Raw genomic sequence first — 26,808 nt, 5'->3', positions numbered from 1 at the left:
CTTGTAGGTATATAGAATTATTAACTTCATTCAATTTATACAACTAGACCGATATCGATTGATAATAAACTGCAAAACATTATAATCATTATCGATTTTAAATTTGAATATAATTTCAACCGTATTAACTTCGTACTTTTACGAATAACTATAGGCGGTTATGAAATATTGTGTTGGTTATTTAAATTATGAACAACTATGATATATAGGTTTCTGATAATAAAAACTATACACAGGCCTTCGAGTGAACGTAGTTCAGATATTTATTGGTTATACACGTAAGGACAAATTGTGCAGTCACGATCAGTATATAGGAACTTGAACCGTACATGATCAATTATTACTAGCATTAAGATGCTCGTTTTTTCTTCTTTTTTTTTTTACCGGTATAAAATAAAATTAAAATAATCACCACAAAATCAGTTTTTCCGCCATAGTAATTGAATGATTTTTTTTTTATGAAAATAAATTACCTGATGTTGCGTTAGGGTTAGTTGCGTGCTGTTTTTTCCTCAATAATTTCTGCTTGTGTTAAATAAATTTAAACGATTCCAGACGATTTTACGCGGATTGTCAATTAATAAAAACCAGTTCTTATTCTTGATGTCACTTAATGTAAAAAAATTGACAATATTAATTATGGGATTGAAGATTTTGAAAGCTATACATTAATGCAATAACATCTTTACTATTTGCATCTACTATACTATTATAATTCAATGAACATAATATATTCTGCAGTACATCTATGACGGATAATAATTTATACGAGTTGCCGACGCACCAATGTTTTAGTCAATTACCATAAAGTATGTACTTAATTTTAACATTATTCGATGACGTTTTCACGCGCGTACGATTTTTACGTTCATCTGCGGTACATCAAAACCAGACGCGTTCAGTGTGTTCAAGTTTAGATACGTATTTTTACACTTCGCCGAACGTTTTACGGTTCGTAGACATTTGTTGATCAATCGTCGATTCCGAGAAGATCACCGAGAAAATAAGTATAATTATAAATCAATAAGCCCGTCGTTAACCGGACGACAAAACTGTACTCCACGACGGAGTTCGTAAGCAATTACGTTTGCCGTTTAAGTATTTCACGCGGGAAAACGATGACGAATACACACGGTGTTTTTTTTTTCGATTGTTAATTTTTATAAATTTAAAGGTGTGGCCAGAGAAAAGGAAAATACAATAGGCTGTATTTATATTAATTATTATTAATTTTTCTTCTAACTTTTCGATGTTTACCAAAATACAAATTATACAATATAACAATTTTATTTTCATAGAGAACTGTGATGGTTGAGCGTGCACACAGCGTTAAGAAAATACCTACCGCAGTACTACCGTGTCGATGTTTTTATGATATCAATCTCCTCGGCGGTGAAATTATTTTTTACAAGTTTTCAGTTGTGTATTGGAAAAAAATAAAATGTTTTAAACGAATGATTTTTATCCGCTGTTCGAATCGTTTGTTTTAAACACGTCAACGGAAACCGATCGGGATCGGATAACGCGCGCCTCGCAGCGGCCCGCACGTAGGGCAACGGAACGCGGCTGCTGCGGTTCAGTGACGAGACGGGGGACACGGGACGGTTACGGGCGCGAGCGTCCTCGAACCGCGTAGGCGTAATGAAAATCGCTCGGGCGCGCGCGCAACACCGGCTGCGGGCAGGTGTACACGTTCTCTCTCGCTCCCGGACAGGTACGTGCACGGCGCGCGCGCGCGGTGGGCGGCCGCGACCGGTGAAACAATTTGCCGTCGCGCTCGCGCGAGATCGTTCGTCATCGCGGCCGTCGTGTCCGCGTCACCGCGCGTCATTGTCGCGGACACCGCCGCCGCCGCCTCGGGACGTTTACCGCGCGCGCGCACCCAACAGGATTGGCCGACGTGCGGCGACGGGGGCGTGGTTTGGGACGTGATTGATCTTTTTCTTTTTTTTTTTTGCCTCTTATCCGTCGTCTATCTCTCTCTCGCGCGCGCGCCGACACACACGTACACGCTCACCGCATTAGAACGTGTACGCGAACTGTATAATTTTCGCGCGCGTCCCTCTCACTCGTTCTCACTATCGCTCCGTCGCGCGCGCTACCGCATCGTATCGCTCCCGTGCGACACCACTTTTCTTCTCCTAGCCGTTTCTTTTTCCTTTTTCGCTCCTCCTCCACCTCCCCCTCCGGCGGCTACCTCCACCTCACCGTTGACCGTTTTCCCCGTTTTCGATATCATCGCTACCGTTGTTGTTATTATTATTATTATTATTATCTTCTCATTTTTTCCGCGCGTCAGACAACGCACCCGATAACATTACCACACACCGTTCTCGTCCGTTCGAGGCGTGTGCGTGCGCGTGCGCGACACCGCGATTATTAACGCCATACATTTTATCGTCGTACCGCAGTTGCGTCTTGGGTACGTACCTATATAAACCTCTACGCGCGCGAATACCGCGGTCCCGTGCACAACAGTTACCCGGGTACAATTGTAAAACTTGTGGCAGCTACATCGTGTCGGCGGCCGAGGCGCGCACGTACGTGTTGATGTTATGCGCGCATCGGTTGCTTTTGGATTCGGTAGCCGCGGGCCGATTACAGTTTCGCGAATCGTACAACTATTCTAACATTATTATTGTTGTTATTATGCGACAGTGCCGTGTCCGATGTACGTTCGTGTCGTGTCGAACGTAGGGATAAGATAGAAATAAACGTTTTTCGACAATTTGATCGCGAAATGATCCGGCCTAGTTGAGATCATCCGTATCAGTCCGTTCAAATGTATCAGTGCGGTTCATATCCGTCCGCGCTCGGATATCATCACCAATCGTCCGGCTGGCCAACGCAGTGTTATCCGCCGCACAAGGTAAAAAAAAAAAAAAAAAACAAAAAATCAAAATAAACCTCGTTCATTAATAAAAATATATCACGGCTTGTAAAAGTCGTATTTAAGATTTTTTCACCGATAATGGATAGAAATGAATATTTGGGCGCGATCTTACCCGTCGTACCTATAAAAAAATTAATAAATTAGAATTGTTAATCTTAACATTTTATATTTGAAAGTCAAATTATCATATACGTTAAAGATTGTTGTAGTTTTTTGTTAAATTTTGCCTCAAGTATATTTGGTTCGAATTTAATTTTAAATAAAAACAAAAAATTACATAGTGTAAGCCAAGTACAGCTTTTTGATCATCTATACCTAAGGTTATATTTAGGCAGTATTTTGAGTCAATAGCTTAGTATTATTATCTGTAGTATATTATATAAAGAATATTTAAATAGTATTAACTAGAATTTAGTTAAATTATGAAAATATTTTATAATTATTCACTATTTTAAATGAGTCTAGTTACTATACTCATGTTTTTTATAAAATTATATAAAATTATATAAAGGTAACTATCGCATCAAATGTTAAATACTTTTATTTCATTATGAACAAAAATTAAATTATACTAACATAATCATTTTTAATTTTTATGAGCCAATTAATAAAAATTAGTTAAATTAGTTTTAGTGGTAGCTATATCATAAAGAACTTAAATTTTCTTCCAGAATCAAAAGATATTACAAACCCATTAATCTAGTATATATAAATTAAAAACAGGAAGTACCTATAAATCATATATTTATAAAAAAAATACTTAAAACAATTGATCGAATTATTCTTTGACATTTTAATGATAGACGTATAATCTGTTCAAATTTAATTTTTTTTTTTTTTTTTTTTTTTGATTCACGATAATCGTGTCTGTTTGTTGTGGAATTTTAATTACACTATTACACTATAACAGGAAGCTCTTTTAGAATGATGACAGTTGAGCATAGTATGTTCATTGTATTTTTTTCTAAAATCGTGATTCATATATATATACACATTTATATTCAATATCTCATTGAAAAAATAAATTAATAAATAAGAAACAATACATCTTATTAATTGAAACTTACCATATATTTAATATTGAATAATAAAATATCATTACTGTAGTCTGTATAACTGTTTATGAGCAAGCTGGTCTATACGAAGAAAATCACATTATAGCCCAGATAACGATCGAAAAATTGCAATCATTTATTACTTTATGCACTAATCGTTAATGCATTTTAAAATTAAAACTCATTTCATTTTAAATAGTTATGAAAAGGTTTTTTTTTAACTTGAAAAGTTATATAATTAAAAATAATGTATTGATAGATATAATGTATATTTATTTATATTTATATATTCATAGCAAAAAGTTCATTGTACTTATATTTTACTAAAGAGTACATCATGTATGGTATAACGATTGGTGTACATTTTTCTACATATTATCAAGTTTTAATTTTCGTGTTTTTGACACATGAATAGAAAATTCAGTTTTTTGGCATTTGCTGTAGTTAAACTAGTTGGTCCCAGTTAGTAAAGATTTTGGCATAAAAATCGTTAAGGTTAAGGTTAAGGTCGAAATATTGGATTAAAGTCGGAAAATGAATTTCAGTTCCAGCTTCTTTTCACTCGGTTGATACATATATTTTCCTTAATATTCTTTAGTGCCGTAAACAATTATATATAGCTGAAATTTAAAAAATATCCGGTTTGGCCACGTGTTTCTCTTGTAAACGTGTCTCACATCATCGTACTTTTTAACGGATTTGTGTGTATCAGTCCCACCACGATATGACCTTGACCCGGAATAGTGGGTTTGCAAAATACTAATGTGCAGTTGATTGGAACGATTTCAAAACGGAAAAAAACGCCTGAAACGCATTGTGATTTAACTAACAAAGGAGAGTGGTGAACTGAGAAAAAAATCTAAAGTTATACGTCGGTCCCTATCCCTATATTTCAATTAGAATTTGCAGTCAATGTGTAACGCATTATCTATTGAATTGAAAATAAATAAAATGTATTGTGCATTGTTATTCAAAGAAAATATAAATAAATTGTTATATAAATTGTTACAGTTTTTGTAACTAATGTTTATGAAATATTTAAGTGCTTGCATACATGGATATATAACTAAAAACTTAAATATAAGTATTTTGTATTTTGTATCAATTATCTTTAAAAAATAAATAATGCGTTATTTATACTTGACCTCTGTCTTAAATGTCTATCAGTATTGCGTAGTTTTAATGCATTTCAACATTTTCAACTTATATAAGTCCAATCAATAGAACAAATTATATATTTATAAATTATGTATTTCTGTATTGTCTCACATTTACGGGCTTATTTATACGAGTAGAATAGTTAATTAACAATTAAAGTATACAATTACATACATTTCAAACGACCTTTAATAGACTTCTATTAGTTTATATTTTAGTATTATTACTAGGTATTTTGTTTTACTTTTAGTTTTATCTAAAAGTAATTGAACAAAACAGTTTTATACAACGTTCAAAAATAAATGTAAAAAAATATACGTCATGAAATGATAATAAAAATTGTTTATTTTATTTTATTAATACTGTAGCTAATGTATTATTGTTTGAATATAATATTAAGTACTTTTCCTGAAAATGTGTATGAATAGGTAATAAACATAGGCAATTTTAAATTTACATTATTTTTATGTACTAAAAACTAACTTACTCAGTGTTCATTGACTGCTTCATTTATATATAACAAATAAAATAAAGATGATAAATATTGAAAAACTAGTTAAAACGTATTTAAAATTTCGAATAATTATTAACAACATAATAATATGCTATTGAAGTCAAGAATGAACCACAAGTAATCGGTTTAGTTTTGTTGCATTGAATAATTTCTCACGAGTATTTAACAAATGTGCAAAATCTTTGAACATCTGTTATACATATAAAGATATACTATACTGTTAATGTTATACGATTTTTTTTAATTGGAAAAAAGTTTATTAATAATATTAATTTAAACAGCTTCAACATTTTGTTATAACTTTTTTAATACAGATATATAATTCTCAGATTTTTATTGTGAAGAAACTATTGCGTATGTTCTTTATTAGTATTCATTCAGTGTAAAACAGAAAAAACCTAATATGCATGCATTATTAGTTATATGTTGTGTGTTCATCATAAGCGACTATATATTCTATATTTTGATAGTGGATTTTAGATACCTAGATACAGATTTGTTTTGTATTTAATTTGACTATTTAAATTTTTACATTTGTTAAACTGATTGAATTTGTATTTTTCTTCTTAAATGTTGGTTTGATTTACAATATTTTTTAACTAATTGTTACACTGGTGTGTTTTTCAATAAATAAATTATAATCTTAATTTATAATAATATTATAAATTAAGGTTATAATTTATAACCTTTTATTTTTTTAACATATTATGTTCTACATTTTTCTTTATTAAATAAATTTGCCATGTAATAGATAGAAATTTAAATGAAGTAGTACACATATTTGATATAAATTATATAAATTAAAATATATTAACTTTTTTGATTTGGATTTTACTGTATTATTTATAATGCTAGTAAATAAAAATTTTCAAGGAAAAAATATTCAGTGGGTGGATATATTCGATAGATAACGGAATACGTTTGGACAATAGAATTGCGTTTTGTAGCCGTAATTGATATACACGACCAGATGTATAATATTCTACTCTTTCTGTAATTCCAGTAGTTGGTGGGCGAATCATTTCTACTACTTTATTTATCAAAAATTAAATCTATACAATTCTCCCTTTCTAGATGATATATTACATATTATTCAGACATAAATGTTGCAAAGCAATTTTCACCGTGTCCGGTACGACTATTCGGTTACAGAGTTAGAAAAAAATAAGTATTATATTATATACTAAGCGGAATTGTTAAATAAAAAAAAGGCGGAGAAGTTCCACTCGAATTGTAGAGCTATAATAAAATTTACGGTCTGGCAAATTTTCAAAAGGACAAAATCTTTTTATTTTATTTTTTGTTTTGTTAGAAAATGTTTTTTTTTAGAACGTTAAAACCTTGATGAAGGCGTCATGATTAGGTAATTTAGGTACCCTCGAGCTTCTGTTCGAAAATAGCAGTGATAACTCATATATAATATAAATGTATAAAAATAACGTGTAGAATATATAGGCCATTTCAGTTCGTGAAACAAGCACTCTTGTGATGAAAACATTAGTGCGGTACTAATTTAAAAACGCAATAATGAAATAAAATTGATATTTGACCGAAAACTTGTTTATCAGACTTTGGAATGAAATAATTCTGTAAAACGATTGAGAGTGATATTCACGACTGTATTAGCACGTGATGTTTGGCACGGTTATAAGACACATACTAGACTTGAAAAGATTTCGATTTGAAGGGCATTTGGATATAATCCAGTTGGACCAACGTTTTATTGTATTTTATTTTCTCACGACGTTATGGCTGATAAGTCAGCTTTTACTCATGAGTGTTGCAGGTAAATGTCTGCAAGCCCAGACAGTGTGGCATTATTTATTCAGACGGTACAATGACCATAATATATTTACGTATTTATTTATTTACATAATTCAAATGGTTCGAAAGTATAATAACGGCGATATTGATTGATTTTTAATTTTTTGGTTAATTTTATTAATTATTTTTATGCACATATTATCATGTTTATTATATGATTACGTACGTGTACCTTCATAACTTGAAATATTATATTGAATATGAATTGAATGCGTTTTTTCCGACACCAGATGTATCAAAGTACTGAGCTTACTAAAATTACCTTGTTAGTTTTAAGACACGGTTCGTTGAGTTGAAAAGACTTTCAACTATGGTTCAAAGGACTAGGCGAGCTTATAAGTATCAGAAGTTTTATCTATATTATATTGAGACTGGGTTTTCTAATGGAGTGGACTTCGTGGAATTACTACAGTGAAGCCCATAGCAATAAGTTAACGTAATATTTTGAAAGACCCGAGGGTGTTTTTATGATTTTTGTTGTTGTTGACATATGTTATTTTAAAGCCTCGAAAAACTTCTACGTTTAAACCTACTGAAATTATATACATCTATATACTAAGCATTTTTAGAATTTTCATTTGAAATGTTGTTAATTAATTATAACTTTAAATATGATTATATTAATTATTTTATCACACAAATAATATAAATGTCATTCAATTAGTATTATTGACTAATTTAACCTTTTTTTAATAAATTCATTTTTAATTTATTATTATATTATATTTTAAATATAATCGAAAACATTTTTAATATCAGATAAGTTTAAAGTGTAAATTTTACACTTTATGAAGTCTATCACATTTAGATTGAAGTATTTTTTCTACGAATTTAGATAATTATATTCTTTCAGAGTGAGTTTTTACATGGTTGTTCGATTGTTTTATTATTAATTTCACTGTGATTTTTACTAATATCGTAAATATCCGTATAATAGTTACCTTGAATACTTTACCGTGGTTTGACAGACCGTGCGTCTTGAATCACTGCGGCATCTGTAAATTGGTAAAAAGGTTCCTTCATTATGTTCACTAAGTGTATGTACGGGGGCCCAAACGTTATTAGCATTCCGGTCGGCAAGAGCTAATCAAAGGAGGAGGCATAGTAAATGCATAATGTACAGAGAATAGAGTGAATCTTTGGTGTACCTCTGGGAACATTCAGGTCATGTCTCTCCCTATTTAAACGATACCTTTATGCCAGTTGATAGTTCCTACAGCATAGTTGGGCAGAATCTGATACAATAACAATATATTAATTATGGTCGCGATAACGGAGGAATATATATAACTAGGTATGTATATAGAATGTTCGTGCTGCTTTTTCTCTCTCTATCTCTCAGGCACATACCACCATTTCATCCTTTGTCTAACCCTTTCTCTCTCGTGAAGATAGAATCACACACCCACACATACATACACACACATACAGAACAGAGATTGTGTCAGACAAACTGTAAATTGATATGCGTAACCCATTCGGCGGCCGAGTGCAACGTCGTATATGCCGTAATTCGATTATTATCGTCGTTATTGTCGTTATCCGGATTATACTTTTGGGGTCGGCTCGACGTTTCAAAAGGGTACTAATATATATATATATATATATATATATATATATATATATATATATATATATATGTATTATTACATATATACAATGCATATTACACACACTCGCACATCTTTATGGTCGGGCACTTGTTTTTGAGTATTAGACCGAAATTAGTACAATCAATAGTAATTATTCAATTACATAAATTGACCAAGAAAACATCAATAATGTGTATACTTTATAATATATTATATGTGCATTTATATCTTTATTATGTTTGTTCATTGTAATTTTCATTTCAATTTTTATTCCACATTATTCGAATTATTGGTTGTGATACGAAAAATATAAGAAAAAATGCTCTTATAAGCATCTATATACTATAAATATCGATTAAGTGTTGAGAATTTAATTGAGAATTTTAGTATGATAATATCAATAAATACTAAATAAGTAAATAAATTGTTAATATATAGAAATAAATAATAAATTAATTTAATCTTAGCTTGGAGTATACTTGTAAAGTACGAACAATTTTGAATAAAAATTCATTGTCAGGTATACAAAGTCAATAAAATCGCGACTCAAATTTTTGTAATTCAGTATATACGAGTAAACTATTTGTTTATTAATTTTTTTAATTTGTGAGTATCAACCATTTGATAATTTTTAATTTTTGATTAGGTATACGCATATATACAATAAATATTAGGTATATACTACTTTTTGAGTTTTTTGTCTCTATTTTATTTATTGTTTACTGTAAAAATCGTATATTTGCTTATATATTCTTCTTAGAATATTATGTAATTTATATTATTTAGATAATTTTTAATATTCTGTATTTATTTCCCTAACTATCCAAACGCCAATTCTATACTAAAAAATATATATGTAAGTTAATGTTATTAATATAATTATAAATATGTAATAACTGTTTTCAAACGTTGAAGGATGTAGGTACGTTCACCTATGTAAAAATATAGTTACTTGAAGGGATACTGAGTTATTTTTAAATCATATAGTTGATATAATAATTTACTAGTTCATATTTCATAGAAACCTCTGATGTGGTTCGGATTTATTGACTTGAAACAAAAGCTTCAGATTTATACGGCTCATTTTATGCTTAAAATAGATGAGCACGCACCGAACATAGCTAGTAGCTTATAATAAGTCCTTGGAATAACGTTTGTTCAACAGACAGCATTGTTCTACCAACACTACGAAACTCAATATGAGCTTCATCTGCGTAGCAATTCGTTGGATTATACAATTATTGAAATAATATTCAAAAATAAATATTAAAATGTAATAAGATTCAATTACTAATTTTAAAATTTAAACCTCAAACTTAAATTAATAATTAATGTATATAATTTATGTATACAAGATTTAGTAATGCAGTAAAAATGAAGACTCTTAATTATGTTTCTTAACATTGATGTTGACAAATAAACAATAACGTGCTGAATAATTTCGTTTTTATAATAATTATTCAAAATGTACGGTTTATAAACCTAGTAAATAAGTGTAACTATATGTTGAGTATTACCATATGTTCATTATTTTTTTCCTATAACAATTATTATTTACACATTATATTTATAGTTCTATTATAGTATACACCGGACTGAGTGGTTCGGTAACTTTGTTTTAAAACATTAATCAGAAAAAAATTGTTGTGGCATCCTACCATACTTCCCGTTAGTTTTTGATAGCGAATAAATTTAATGCATCTCGTGTTTCTTGTTTTAATATCAAATTGATTAGCAATATAATTCAGAAGTAAGTTTGGGTCACCATATTATATGGTGTGCAATATGTTAAATATTGTTCCAAAGTGTATGTGTTTATATTAGTTTGAAAAGTAAAAATATAAACAATATTTATTATACATTGGTCATGCAATAATTATATAAAATTATGTATACATTCGTTTTGCGTATATTGTACAATATTATATAGGTAGTTTATGTAATATATATATCGTATATGACACTGAAGTCGTTGCCTGCGTTATTGATTTCAATTGAATTGAAATATTTCGCATAGTCCGCTGTATGATACAAAACTATGTGTACATTGTTTTCTATTGTGATCAACAGATTTTTGCCGTTGTAAAGTTCGTTTCATTCGTTTTGTGCTGCAGAGACTATACTCCACGATCAATTTGTCTCGATAATATCATCTGAAATAAGTCGGTCGGAGGGTTAACAAGCGCGGAAAAAAGGGCAATTAATCTAGGGGGATGTCTAGTTTTTGTATATGTAAGATTGCAAAGGATTTAAGCGTTAGCCTCCGCAGGATTTAAAAGAACCGGCATGACGACTCATTAATTCTAAATGTCAGCGGTGCGCTGGAGAAACACTACCGCAGCAGCAGAATAACAGCAGCAGTAACAAATCTACTAGTAAATGGCGTATAAATGACTGGCGATTTTTCGAATAAAATTCGCGTATGGCTTATACGCACAAATGTACATGCAAGACTTTCATGGATCCGTTTGTCTCCTATTAAGTCGGCGGCGTTGGCAATCGATTTTTCAGACTGATTTTTGAAAATCTCTGCAGTTTGCATTTTGTGCAATAACAGCAGTACACTTCAACTGAATTGTTATACGTATTTGATATTCTCACTGAAATATTTATATATATAATATATAGTATATATCAGGGATGGCGAACCTATGGAATGCGTGCCAAAGGTGGCACGTTGATCAAATTTTAATGGCACGAGCGAAAAATTGAAATTATTAAAAACTGTACAAAAAAAAAAAATTATACTATTTATAAAATGTTGGTTATAAAAAATTCAAAGAAACAAATTATATATTTTTATTATTTTTTACTTTATTTATATCATTACTTATATTTTATGTATTTTAAAAATGACAATATTCCTTATGGTTTCATATTTTTCTTCAACTTATGTTTGTGAAAGCCATAACAAATTAAATTGAATCAAAGGAAATACATTGTTTGATCAATGAAACGACTGCTGCTTGCGTTTCACTAAGATTGACTAAAATGTAATAAAGATAATGTAATAAATCTGTAATTTTATTTTTATTCTTAGAAAATATAATTTTCTTTGGGCACGTGAATGATTTTCAAATCCTTAATTGGGAAAATTTGGCACTTGAACCAAAAAAGGTTCGCCATCCCTGGTATATATGATATACCACTCGTAAATGCATTTTTCATAGTAGTAGTTATTTTAAATATTTTGTTGCAGATGCTACTGAACAAAATAAGTAAACAAAATTGCATTTCATTTTAAGTATATTCTATAATGGATATGTAAAAAAATGAGCTGTACTTTATCTGTTCAAAATTATTTATACAGTGGCTTTCATATTTTTTAGAATTAATTCTTTCAATAATCGTTATTGTAAATAAATTTTTGTTTTTATTATACTGTTCTGAGATTTATAAAAATTTAAATTTAGGGGATAGCGACATTTTCATAAATTTACTTTTTAATACATCATGATTGATCATTTGTTTTTCACTGTTATTATTATTATTTTTTTTTTTTAATTATGTATCCTCGTCTACTAAGTAATAATTGTTTTCCCATTAGAATCATAAGGATGCTTCAATTCTTTCTCGTTTTCGCGTCAGTACATTTGCTTGCTATTAAGTCCTGTACAACAGTATTATTGAACACGATTTATCCGTATAATGCGTACCATTTACAGGATCGTGGGACCACCGGAACGCGAGAGGACAGAGAAAAAAATAAGTCAAATGGAGGGAGGAGTGGATAAAAGCACAGCGTTGACCAAAATTTATAGCTGCGTTTTCAACCAAAGTTTAGGCACTTAAAAAATATTGAAAAAAAAAAACATCCAACCTAAATACGATAAATTAAATAAATATAAAAACAGAGGGAGATGGCGTTCTCGCTATAAGTTTACGTGACTAATAAATTAAAAAAAATTAAAATTAATTTCGGGAGAAAAAATAAAAGAAAAAACAATGAACCCATTATTGTGAAATGTCGAAATCGTTTTGTCTGCCGCTGGTAGCTTTTTGGACGACTCAGTCGTCGTGTTTAGGCGGCCGGACAAGAACGGTGAGCGGGCAAAAATATAAAAGGGGTCAACAAACACAAGCGGGGAACGACGGCAGTGTAACGTGTTCGGGCATCGGTTAGTACAACTTTCCGACCCGTGTCTGCGGCGTGTACGAGGGTATTATATTATTATTATGTATGGTCTTTGGGTCTTTCTATTGTGCTTTCGGACATTCTGCTGAGGATAATTCACGGTCTCTACTGCTGTGTGTGGTACATGTCATTTACAGTTTTAAAACAAACGGATAGTGACCAAAGGGTGTGCGAAATTTCACCCGAAGGATATAGCCATCACAGAGTTTAGATGGGATTCAGTATATGACATAGATTTGAGCGTTTTATCTCATGACCAATATAATGACGACATGCTTGTTTTTAATTATGTAAAATTTATCTCGTTTACTCATGATTGCAATGGTATTTTATATCACTAGTAGTAAAGTATCTTTGTACCTAATTGATGATAGTTTATTCACCACTGTTGATGGACAATCCAAGGATTTCAGCATTTCATGCGCTTAGCAGCGAGGAAATGAAAATGAAAATAATATTTCATTGAAAAGCATTTATTAAAATCATCAACTTAAAACTTGAGTATAATTTGTATTTTTTTCAATTGAACATTTCATATTTTTAAATCAATTATTACGTACTGATTTCATAGAAAATATTTCCAGAAAACATTGTGTTAATAAATTGAAGCGTATCATATATAATCCGCATCCGGTCCGCGAGCCTTATTTATCTGGCTCGTGATATATTTTAAAATTACATCATAAAATTTTAAACTTTATCGTATATACTCTAACTTATCGATATAACAATTGTTATCTGGTGTTAAACATCGTTAAATGTCATATGTATGTATAAGTATAGCTTTCGACCATAGCTGTTTGTACCGAATTATTTAACTATATCAGTTTCTTCGTATCATTCGTATCGTGTTGTCATGTGCGTTGAATTTATTATTTCCGTGTATATGCTAATTAAAATTCTAAAATTCATATTTTGAATGACCTTTTTTTTTCTATGCTCTGGTCCGCTAGATTTTAATTTTCAAAAGATTGGCTCTCTAGTAACTTTAAGTTGCTCATTCCTGATGTATGTAATAAATGATGACGATTATATTCGTTCAGTATTGACCGTTCATTGTAATACTTCGCTTTTAATATGATCTAAACACATATTCCATTAAATGTAATAAAATCAATTGTAATATTTAAATCATATAATATTTGATTAAATACTTATAGTGAATCAAAAGATCGTAAATTTAATTAGGTATTTCAGTAACAATAAATTAAATGATGTATTAATAATTGATTTTTCATTTTTCATTATTCAAACATCATTCTTTCAAGAAATGCATAAGGTGCATAAGGTTATGTAAATAATATTTGAAAAATCCTTAAAATAACTAAGTATAAAATATCACTTAGAACAATAAATGTCTGAAAAAAAGTTGTGAACATCGAATTGCATTTTATCATAGTTGTAATTTACGATTAAGCTTAAGAAATGATATTATTGTTTATAGCCAATTTTCATGAACGCAAATTATACGATCGAGTCATCGTGTTCACATATTACGTACATTGCATGAATACGTATACGATTTTCTTTTCCGGCTATAATAATAAAAATAAAGGGAGGAAAAAACTTATGTTTATCGTCGTGTACGACGTTGGGCTGCGTAGTACACGCGTTATTTACATGCCGGGGTGTGGTGCGGTTGAATCGGCGACCGTTCGTGCGGTGGATAAGGGTGGGGATGAGGGGTAAATTTGCGAATAAAACCAAAGCGGCGGTGTTATGATATGGCGCGGCGACCGTTTGCCCCGCTGCATTTGTGCGCGCGCGACGTAAATCGTTATAAGCACGTCCGTGTTCGAAAAGGGCAAGGAAAGGGACGGACATAGGATCCTATATACTGCTTCTACATAAATACGATTTATGCGATATCGACGGGCGTCTGTTATACGCACGATCCCGGCTCATGGCACCTCCTATGCGATGTCCAAAAGTCTGTGGGATCCGTTCGGACACTCCTTTGTAAACGTCCCTTTGCGTGTAACGCGACTCCCGCCGATGCCGCCGTTTAATTAATAGGATATTTTGAGTATTGTTATATATACATATATATATATATATATATATATATATATATAGTTAGAAATCGACAAGTCTCCTTGATCCTCCGCTAAGCACAAACGGCGTTTTAATATTTTTTAGTATATTTCTAGAGAAAACAGAACCAATACGTGAATATTGCACTCTGTACTCTAAACTATTTCCAAATAAAATCAAAAAAAAAAATGTTGTTCCGACATTGTTAAAATACTCCTTTGTGTTATTACTGTGTGTTCAAGTATAATTGATTAGCGAGTTAATGACTTATCATATTGAGTCAAATTTTATCTTATCTTACTATAAAAGTAAGGATATTAATAGGTGATAAATTCTCTAATTTAAATAATATAAATTTCCTGTACCATTATTTGATTTATCCTATTAGATAATTGTTTATAATTATGAGTTATTAATTTATAAGGGATACAAAATCTGAATGTATAATTTTTTGTTTTATTTCATAAAATTAAGTTATTTTATGTGCTCTGTATCGTATGAATCGTATGAATTGTTGTTATATTATGATAGTACAGTTAAAAATAATACTATATAAATTCTCTTTAAAATCGTTTAAAAAATAACATAAATATTAGTTATCATTTGTAATTTAAATTAAGTACAACGTAGTGGTTAAATGTAAGGTTTTATAATTTAAATAATAAATTCACGTATAATTTTTGATAAATTTCATTTATTATTTTGAATAATTATTTTTCTAAGTATTGGTTTATAGTTAAATGTAATTGAAATGATAAATTGTATAGTACAATTAATATACTTTATATGTTTAACTACTCAGATAAATTTGAAGATGAACTTTTTATTTTGATGTAATTGTATATAATTAATAAAATGTAGGCCATTCTAAATTTTAAAATATGTACCTTAGACGAATGGTTTTATTTTTCATCATAAACATGATATTTTCATAAAATCCAAGGAAATTTTCGGATATTTATAGAAATGTGAATAAAAAGGATTTATAATTCGATAACTCAATTGTATACACTATTCCTATAATCGCGGTTACTTTATATCACCCGCTTATAGTGGTTAAAAAATCTATGTAAATGTAGCGTGAAAATCCAGGGGCAAAAATAAAAAAAGGCAAAGAAAAGATTACGCCGTTTTATCCCTTAATTCATGTTAGCACAAACAGTGCGGCGCACGGCACCCTTCCTCGGGCATTCTCCATTGAGTTATATGATGATGCGTTCCTCTCGATCTTATCTGCGCGCTTCGAAGAAAATGTGCATTGGTGGCGGCAGCAGGAATGGAGAACAGAAAAAAAAAGGAAAAAAAGAAAAGGCAATCGCATTAATACGCCAAGTACAAACTACTATTTATTACTATTTGGGCGGGCGAGACGCGACCGAGAATGAGACTGCATATTATATAAAAATCGTCTGTGCCCACCCCAGCTGCAGTTGTTTATTGCTCTCTGATACGAGCTGTTCTCTCGAAAAATTATGCAAATGGAATATCCACTTTTAGATCATTGTGCGGCGATGATGGTGAAAAACGCAATTGGATAGAATGAGAGAGAGTGAGAGAGAGAGAGCGAAAGAGAGAGAGAGAGAGAATAAGACACACGCCACTGTCGCGCCTATATATGCGGCAATAATCCTCGTCCCTCCGCCGTTTGTCTTTTCGTCGTTTGCAACTGCACACATAACGAACTATTTCCACCCTTTTCCCGATTTTTTATATGCACTCATTGTGTTCTAATCAAAACACTTTCTTTTGTAAGAAAACGCACGTTTATTAATATATATTTATGTATATTTATAATATAATTATTTAAATAAGAGAAAAATGCACGTGATTATTAATATAGGTACATAGGTTGAAAATATGTCTATCACATTTAAGATAATTTATCAGGATTAGGAGATATTTGATTAATTTTTCTAGTGTGGACAATATAAATTAATCAACATAACTGAAACTCACGTTATTGGATTTGAATTTCTAATGTCTATTCGACAGGTATTATAATATCTTAGTGGATACCTAACGTCAATGGATTTAACTACTTTAAAAATATTCGTATCATTTTATCACTTCCTTTGTATTTGTATGGTTCTTATTTTTGGTTTTTTTTTAATGTTCAAATTTTTTGCCATTGTTGATAATCGAAATATATTTAACATATTAATCAGATTAAACTTTAAATTTACATTAATTTCAGAACGCTAATGTAAAATAAAAAATATATTTATTGTATTATTGAAAATAATTTTTGCAAATATAACTGCATAATTGAATAGAAAAAAATTCTAAAACCCGAAAATTATGTTAATTTAGACATGAGTATTGTATCCTAATAAAAATAGAATATAATATTCTAAATATTTCAAATAATATTTTTTTTATCTTTTAACTCTGAAAAAATGTTCACCAAACTTACATAGTGGAGTAAAATACAGTAAGAATGACTATTTTATAAAAAATGTAATTCAAATCAAGTATTATAAGCAAACAAGTATAACACATATACATATGTACACCACAGATTATTTTTCAAATTCTTTAATTTTATTGTAAATTATAGTGGATACTCTCTTCTTATATTTAATGTTATGATTAGTTTTGCAGTCGGATATGCGGTCTCCACTCTTTCCTATTTCCAGCTAACCTCTTCAGTTCTGTGTTACATCGTCGGAGTTTATTTGCTTATTTATTCTCTCTCACCTTAAATTTTCCCTTCTATTAATCTATTCATCTATAAACTAATTAATTACCGTTACTCAATATGTGACCAATAATGTTACATTTTTTTTATAGTTTTAAGCACCTCTCTGCGTTCATTTATTTCACTGAATATGCTATCGTTGGTAAGGTGTTCTAGGTATAACTAAAGATTAAATCGTTTTAAATTAACATTTAGTTAAAAGTAATTCAATATTTATTTTTATATTTTAATTTTAACTTAAATTACTACAAATAAAGCATAATACTAGAAAATATAAAAAATTAATAAATTAAAAAAAGTTGCTATTTCCAACTTATCGATGAACTAGATTTTTATTTGATTGTTACTTCTGTATCTCAAATTTCAATAATAAATGTATTTGTACGGAACACGTCGTCTAGTAGAAAGTTTATTTGGCTAATAGGATACAAATAAAAGATTATTATGTATAAAATAGTATCATACATGAAAGTATATGTTTTTTCCGAATTATTTTATGAATTTAATTCCTTTTCCATAGAAATTAGTCTCTATACTATGAATACATGTGTATTGAAATATTGTAACTGCTTATTTTTTTTTTTTTTATACATGTATTGAAGGCATTGCAGTACTCTTACCAATGCAAATATCTTATTGTAAATAACATACATTTTCTCGTACAATATATATTTAAACGTCATCGTTGTTACGTGTACGTATATAATGTGTGTGATGATAGTACTTGGCCGTTTAAAAATCGTGTACCACAATACATAATAATGGTATTGCATTACCATAGTCGTTGTTAATCGGAGGAGCCGGTGCACTGCAATCGAATATAGTCGGTGACGGCGCGTGTGGCGGTGTGTAGGTTCAATCGGCAGTCCAAACTAGTCGTCGCGCGGACGTTCCTTGACATTTATCGACGATACGTATTTTTTTTTCACGTTTTTTATATATAAATATATATATGTAGATTTGTATACTTATATATTTCTCCTTTCCGATGCTAGTTCTATACGGCGTAAAAAAATCGTACAAGTACACAACACATAATATCTGACAACTATACAAGTTTTGTATATATTAAACGGTCGCGCTCACGCGCGCATTTTACACACGGAAATAATAATAATAATAATATACTAAATCAGATTATAAAATATTCCGGTGTGGGGTGATATGCCGCCATCGCTGAAGGTCGAGTAGAATATTTTTCCGTTGAATTTTTTTTTTTTTTTTTTGTTTATTATTTATATCACACTATCTGTACAAGCGAGCCTTATTGCACTTTAGAAGTTTGCGCGAGGAGATTATACTTATACGTACACGATGCGTATAAGTTTAATATGAGTGCATTCTTCGGACGATCAAGCGCGGTATCATGTTACCCGGGTCGTCGCCGTCGTCGTAGCCGTCGCATAGTGATCTCCGCAGGGAATGTGGGTGTCCCGTGTAAAATGCATATAATATCTCGCGATGTGTCGGTGTATGTGCGTGTGTACGTTTTTTTATTATTATTATTATTATTATTTTTTTATTCTCCACATATACGAGAGGAGAAAACAAGGTCGTCGACCTTATTCCATGTGGTCGGTGGTTATGCAAGAACTCTGACGGATAAGCTTCGTACACCGTCACAGTCGGTTGTTTTATAAATAGCGCGCGCGCGCGCGACATCCAGCGGATTCATCGTGGTCTGCTGCAGCGTGTTAGAACCGTTCAAAAATACCCAGCCAAGTATACCGTACGTACATATCGCATATGAAACGTATGTGAACCGCGGTGCGTGTGTATTTATATATTATATATAGACTAGGGCTGTCGTTGCGGCACGACCGAAACGAAACGCGAAGCAAACCACTCGCAGACGCGCTACCACCGCTGTATATTTTGGCCGCCTCCGCAGCAGTTTAATATTTTCGCTTTTATTCGTTTGGTTTTACGTTCGTAGTATATGCACGCAATTATACGCACACTACCCCTGTGTAATTTGCCCGAGCGTACAATATTCAGTATATATTCCTGTAGTATACACGTTATAGAGTTGAATGGTTTGTGACACTTATCAAAATCTAAACTACGTTTCCGTTGAGAGTTTTAATTGATCGCGTTTTGTTTTTTCACTGCTCCGTTTCGATCATCGTTTCACGAGATCTGGTGGTACACGAACGAAACGCGATGTGTCACTTTGACGCCGTGGTGGACCGTTGTCGGCGTACGCGTGCGCAGAGAAATTCCGCAGAATCGGTTTACCGATCGTGGTCTCCAAACTGGTTAGGTTGGATCTCTTACAGATTGGCAAATTAGTATTTGGTCGTTGATATTCAAGAATTCGCACGAGAATATACGTTCATGCGAAAACATTAATCGTGCCCCGAACGAAAAAAAAATCATCGTTCAAGCTGTTTTGTTTCATGCGTAGGGAAAACGAATATGAGTATTATTTTAATATATAGTATATTTAATTTGTTGTGCATCGTCAAGAGTGGGTTTGGGTCATTGCTGTATACTTTAAACGACATTTTTTTTTTTTTTTTTTTTTTTTTTTTTAATAAAAACTAAATAATTTATTGAATCTTCATTGATATTTGTATATTCGTAATAAGTAGTTTTAAGAAAAAAAGTTAAATTTTTCATGTACATTTTATTTTTTTTTTTTTTAATTAACTTGCTTTTTTATTAGAAATAATTACAGCAAAGCGATTACGATATGATGATATGTTTAAAAATTAAAAAATTAATAAAATCTACAAACAACAATGAACTACATATTAACTTTAAATAAGAAAGCTAGCGGTATGAATGAACTGTATAAGGGAATGAATTATTGGAATGAGTCGAGAGTTGAGAAAAAGGTTAGAATCGGTAGAGATATAGCTAAAAGAAGAAAGAAAAGAAAAAAAGAGTTGTCCACTATTGATGAGAGAAGGGCAATTGAAAAATATGTGATCAAAATCGCATATCGATTCATCGAGATGTCGTGTACAGATAGGGGAAGAGTTTAGGTTAAGTTTAGAAGAATGGTGAAGAAGTAAGCTATGACCAATTTGAAGTCGAGTGTAAGATACAATTAGGTGCCTAGAAATCTCGATGTACATATTATGTTAGTCAACATTTTTTTTTATTTTTTTTTTAAATTGATTATACTTATTTTACAATATTTTATCATTTACAGTCAATAATAAAGTTGATAACTTTAATAGAAAACAGTTAATATCCCTAAAAACTTTATTTGTTCGTTGTGTATAAAATTTTATTTACCTTTGTTACTTTATGAATTTTATGATTTTAATTTAAAATATCTTTATTTATTATGAACTTGTTGTTCAAAAAAGTAATTAAATTTAACACTTGAATGATTGTATTAGTTTATGTTTACTATTCACACACTTTATATTCATTGCTAAAATATATATTTAATAATACAATTAAACATTAATAAGATAGTTTTATGTGAAAAACGTATTCTATTTATAAAATAAAAAAAACAGATGTTTATGTATATTCTGTTTGATTTAGGAAAATATGACATTATCTTTACTGAACTTTTGTAGAACATAGCTACTAAAAAATAAACAAACGTATTTGTATATAATATGCATATAAATAGACAAATTAATCAATAATAAGATATTTTCCCGAATCTTGAAATTATAAATTTTATATCGCATTCACACGTGTATATACATTTTCGGTTGCCGTGGTTACCTCGCAAGTCTCATTACATGTGGTCATTGGATTTATTATTTTCTCAGTTATAGACTCCATATAGAATTGCGTGCATGTGCCACATGAAACGGTATGCGTTAATTATGAAAAATTATATATTTTTTTATATATAAACATAAACTCGTTCTTATTTTTACACAGATACAACAGTGGTTTAAATATCTGTGTACCGAGGCGACAGACTTTCATTTAACTTCTAACACGTGTAGAATACCAATATATGTATATATAAATATATATACATACTCATATGTATAAAATATTATTTTCAAACGCATCGCACATGTAAGTTGTTATACGCAGTGTGCGTGTGTTTTTTTGTGATTTTCAACTAGCATGTGCTCGGAGACTGCGTTAAAAACCACCACCAGGATGAAAGACCAACAGGACGTCGTCGTCGTAGGCAAGCTACGCGGGATTACTTTTTTGTTATTGCCCGGTATTTTCCATTATGACTGTTGAAATGCTTGATTTTTATGTAATCAAGTTTTTAATTTATTGTACTACCTTAATGGTGTTTTATTTTTTCTCCATTAATTATTTTAATATAAGTATTAATATTCGAATTTGTATTTTTTCAATACTACAACAATTCTTATAATAGGTATGTAATGACTGTGTATAATTTAAAATACTTGTCTAAAAAAGATTCAAATATTTTTGAGAGACTCTGAATATTAAAGATATTAAATCTCAAATTAAGCATATAGGTATACGCACATGTTCATGGTTTTAAATTATATAGATTTCCTTAACAAAAAAAAAAAAAACTTGATAACTGTGATACAAAAATTATAAGCTTGATAACTATAACTGAATATCTTTGGTGAAGTGTTATTAAATAATAAAAACGAAATTTTTAAATAAATGTAAATTTAGAAAAATTGAATTAAAACATTTCTATTCTATCAGTTTTTAAAATAAATTTCCGTCAGAATTTCCATTGTGGTTATAATCCTTTTATCTTATTTTTCATAGTTTGAATCGAAATTTATAATTTCATTTTTATATTAAGTATTCCTCTGTGAATACTGAGATGTAACTTCTTTAATAATATCACAATATATACAATATACATATTCTTAATACTAAACATACTTTAGTATTATATTAGATTACAATTTATATTAAACTGTCTTAGAAAAGTTGAATTTAACCATTTACACAGTTGTTTATTAACCATACAAGAAATGCCACTGAAATAATTATTATTTGCTCGGAATATTATACTACTGAATTTAAATTCAAAATATGTCGTCGATACGATTTCAATATGTTGTACGTGTTTTTTGCCAAACGACATATTGTTTTGCCAATTGCGTTATTCTCTGATGACCTATTATGCGATTTTTTTCTCACGGAACTATGATTAATAATTATACTGCGTCGTTAATCGGATTGACAGACTACCGTGCGTGCGCAGTTAAATGACAAACGTGTTTCTATTGCAAATATACGGCTCGATTATTAAATATTTTCATATATATGTTTATATATAAATAAATGTATGCGGTAGGTATTAGATTAGGAGATGTTCGGTTGATTATTAACAAATTTTAAAAATCTACAGATCCACTTAGGCTTAAGTTGGACTTAATGCGCGAAAAAAATGTTTGCCAACGCGAGGAACTCGTCCACAGGATGATTTCCAATAAATTACTGTAAACAACAGTCTCGTGCGTTTGTTTACTATTGCTGTTGGCTGAAACCCGTTTGAAAGTCGAAATAATTTGGCAGTTTCCGATATTATATAGTGTCTTTGTATACGTACGTAGTGCACACATATGACGTGTATCCTCCAGTAAGACTGCACACACCGATACACTATGCCAATTGCATAAGAAGTCTTGGCCAACGGGGTCATGGCAATGACAACGTCGACGACCACGACCACGGTAGTGTGCACGTTTGGCAGACTGTAACGGTCTGGTTGGCACCGGGTGTCGGAGGATCACGACGTGCGCTATTCCCACTAACCCAGTGCGGTGCAATGCGAATTGGCAGCTCCTCCTGCCATCGACCCACGTGCTCAGGACTGTTGCTTGACTAGAGCTGGGCGAATCGTATAATATGTTAATAGATCATAAGGGAAGGTTTTTCACTTAAAGTCCAAAAAAAACGGTGTATAGTAATATGGTACTATATCATTGTTGCTGATTAGTATTTTAATTTTTGCAGGATGAATTCCACCCGTTCATAGAGGCGTTGCTGCCAAATGTCAAAGCGTTCTCTTACACGTGGTTCAATTTGCAAGCCGCTAAACGCAAGTATTTCAAAAAACACGAAAAACGAATGTCACTCGAAGAGGAGAGACGGTGTAAAGAAGAGCTTATGGTGAGTTCATTACTGTATATTATGTATGATTTTAAACAAATATATATTCGTACCACACCAGCATGCATGCCACTGTAACCACTGCAACGGTCAAACTACAGGTGGCGGTTGTGGCAACGACGGAGGCGTATGTGTAAAAATATGAATCTCTTTATACATAAAAGCTATAACAAAAATAAAAAATAAAGGAAAAATAAAACATTAATATAAACGATGACTCTCGTGATGTACTTGTACGTTTTATCATTATATTATACTTGATACACACACACACACACACATACACGGGTGTTTTTGAATGTCCTGCAACATCGACCTGTTTGATTCATTCAGCTCAAGGTCATTTTATTATATATTATTCGCCTGGCTTGTGCAGGAGTGGTCATCATCAAATTCCTAGTATATGGTGCGATAACTTAATTTTATTCTGGACGAAGTTCATCTCTGAACTAATTTGGAACGAAAATTTCCGATCACAAATCCTCTTAAATGTTTAACAATGGAAAATATATGATATTGTAAATATCGATTGCAATCAATTTTCCATCGGAAATAATAGACGAAATACTTTTATAGTTAAACAATAATTATTATTATTAGAAAATATCTTTATTTTGGTTATGAGTTATAAAACGGTTGTAGCCTGACTAGATCATTCGGTGATATTGCTTCGTACTGAATCTTATTTAGGTATCACATCAAAAATCCTTCCTCTGATGATATTTATCTACTAACTGGTTTGAAGGATGTCCAGTAGCGTTCGATGAGCAGTCATATTTTTGTCATATGATTAATTGGTCACCCATCGATCCAACGAATATCCTTGTATTTTTAAATAAAATAATATATGATAAAATCTGAAGCAACATAGCTAGTCTTATTTTGAGGGAAGTTACACTGTTGAGATTTTTATATGTGCTTGTATCGATGAAATTTTAAGGAACTAAAAGGGATATTTTTCGATTTTCATACATTCATATAAAAGTATTTCTTTTTTCGTATATATTTATGTGTTCACGGTATTGCATGCGGGCATAATGAACCAGTTGAATGTTTTATCATTATAAAGTATGTTTATGGTGTTGTTGCATTTAGAATTATGTTTTTGATTTAGGAAATATATATATATATATATATATATATATATATATATATACAATACAGATTTTTAGATATAGGTTATTTTGTATGATTTATCTTTTAGGAAAAAGTTAATATAATATTATATACCTATATAAATACTAGTATATGTTGTGCCAATGCTAAGTTAATAGTAATAGTACATTATCTCTAATTATAGTGTCCTATCTCTATATGAAATGTAATAAACACATTTTTGTCATTTATATTCCATTGGTGCAGCTTGGCGTATTGAAGATGGTTTGTTGTTTGCACAATATGATATTCATTGTAAAAACAGTATTAATATTAACAATATTATCTCGTTTTTATTGGATGGAAAAAACATCTCCATAAATTAGAACCCACCGACGGTCGTTCGCGTATGTGCTTCGATGGTGTGTGCGCGCGTACCGAATCTTTTTTTTCGTATAACATTGAAACGAACGACGCGGCAGCAGCAGTTAACTCGTTCACCTCCGCCGAAGTATACCTTCGCTTAGTGTCAACCGGATAACGAATGAGTTGTCTGAATAAAATAGTATAATAATCATGATAATAAAAATAAACGACTGAAGCGCGTGGTATGCCTGATCAAGTGTGTGTGTGTGTCTGTGCGTGCGTATATAACTAAGAAATATAGTTTGAGGTGATGGAGATATGAATCACTTATAGCAACATTACAAAATTAATCCTTTGGCCGGAGGTTTTTGAAAAACAGATGACGATAACCTTTCTTTTGCGAGTGACATAGGTATTATCGTAACACAAACATATCTTCTTTTTCAACACACTAACATGTATAAAAATGCAGAGAAGCTCTAAACACGATATTATGATATTCTCGTGTGTTTATACTTTGATGGAAATCGTAAATTACATTTATGCTATATGAGCGATTATATTGTGCTCACTAAATATTTAATAATTATACATAATATACAATAGTAGTGGTATGTATGGATTTTAGGAAAGATATTTAACGAAGAAAAATGAACTTAAAAAGTATTAAGTATATTAAGTGATTGGCCAGTACTTGAGTTTAAAATAACACACGTTATACAAATTGTATTGTCGATACATTTCTTTTTGTTTACTTCGGCAAAGAGTGAAATCATTCATGCCATTTTCATTACATGTGTACATAAATATCCATATCGAGTGTATACACTATATATATAGATGTATGTTTTAGATATATATATGCACAAAACATGCAAACACAAACACTATCATCGTTGATGGATTTCGATCATTTAACTTTGCTATGGACATGTTTAAACATATCCATATTATATATTATAAACATGTTTAAGTTGAAACACAATTTTTACGGACCATTCTTATTTGTTTAGGCCGGGTTACTGGTTAGTGACGGTGACATAACATAGTATCTTCCAGCGTTTTGAAGTTAAAATCATATTCCCAGCATATCCGGTGCGCACTTCTCCCGTCCCCCGTTCCTAAATAGTGTATATTAGTCTACATCGAAACGAGTTGCAATGTTGTAGGTAGATATTACGGTGGGATGCGGCATGCATACGAAACGACAACGCTGGATAATGAGTTCCCGGCTGCGGCGTATTTATTTATGGAAGAAGGACTATAGACAACACTACGCGAGCGCGTTCGAAAATCTTCGGACTATTACTTTTTATGGCTACGGGTTGTTTTTAGAACGATGAACGTCGCCGGGCTCGGAAAAGCGACGAGCAGCCATCGAATACCTACATCGTCT

At 31.0% G+C, this 26,808-nt stretch overlaps 1 protein-coding gene across 6 annotated transcripts in view; it reads left to right on the top strand.

Annotated features, from left to right (window-relative positions):
- LOC112689049 (nuclear factor 1 X-type) overlaps positions 1 to 26,808 on the top strand; it is a 124,123-nt gene that overhangs the window by 8,130 nt on the left and 89,185 nt on the right. For 2 of the 6 annotated variants that reach the window (XM_025562546.1, XM_025562551.1), the window contains exons 1-2: positions 2,397 to 2,869; positions 23,796 to 23,951. In XM_025562546.1, the coding sequence (XP_025418331.1) occupies positions 2,783 to 2,869; positions 23,796 to 23,951 (243 nt within the window). In that variant the 5' untranslated portion in view covers positions 2,397 to 2,782. Of the gene's footprint in view, positions 1 to 2,390; positions 2,870 to 23,795; positions 23,952 to 26,808 lie in introns of those variants that run through there. The other 4 variants (XM_025562549.1, XM_025562547.1, XM_025562548.1 and 1 more) reach the window with 3 other exon arrangements.

This window comes from Sipha flava, unplaced genomic scaffold (genome assembly GCF_003268045.1).
Source record: "Sipha flava isolate LNK unplaced genomic scaffold, YSA_version1 41_pilon_pilon, whole genome shotgun sequence".
NCBI lineage: Eukaryota > Metazoa > Arthropoda > Insecta > Hemiptera > Aphididae > Sipha > Sipha flava.
This window is presented reverse-complemented; position numbering and strand designations above follow the sequence as displayed.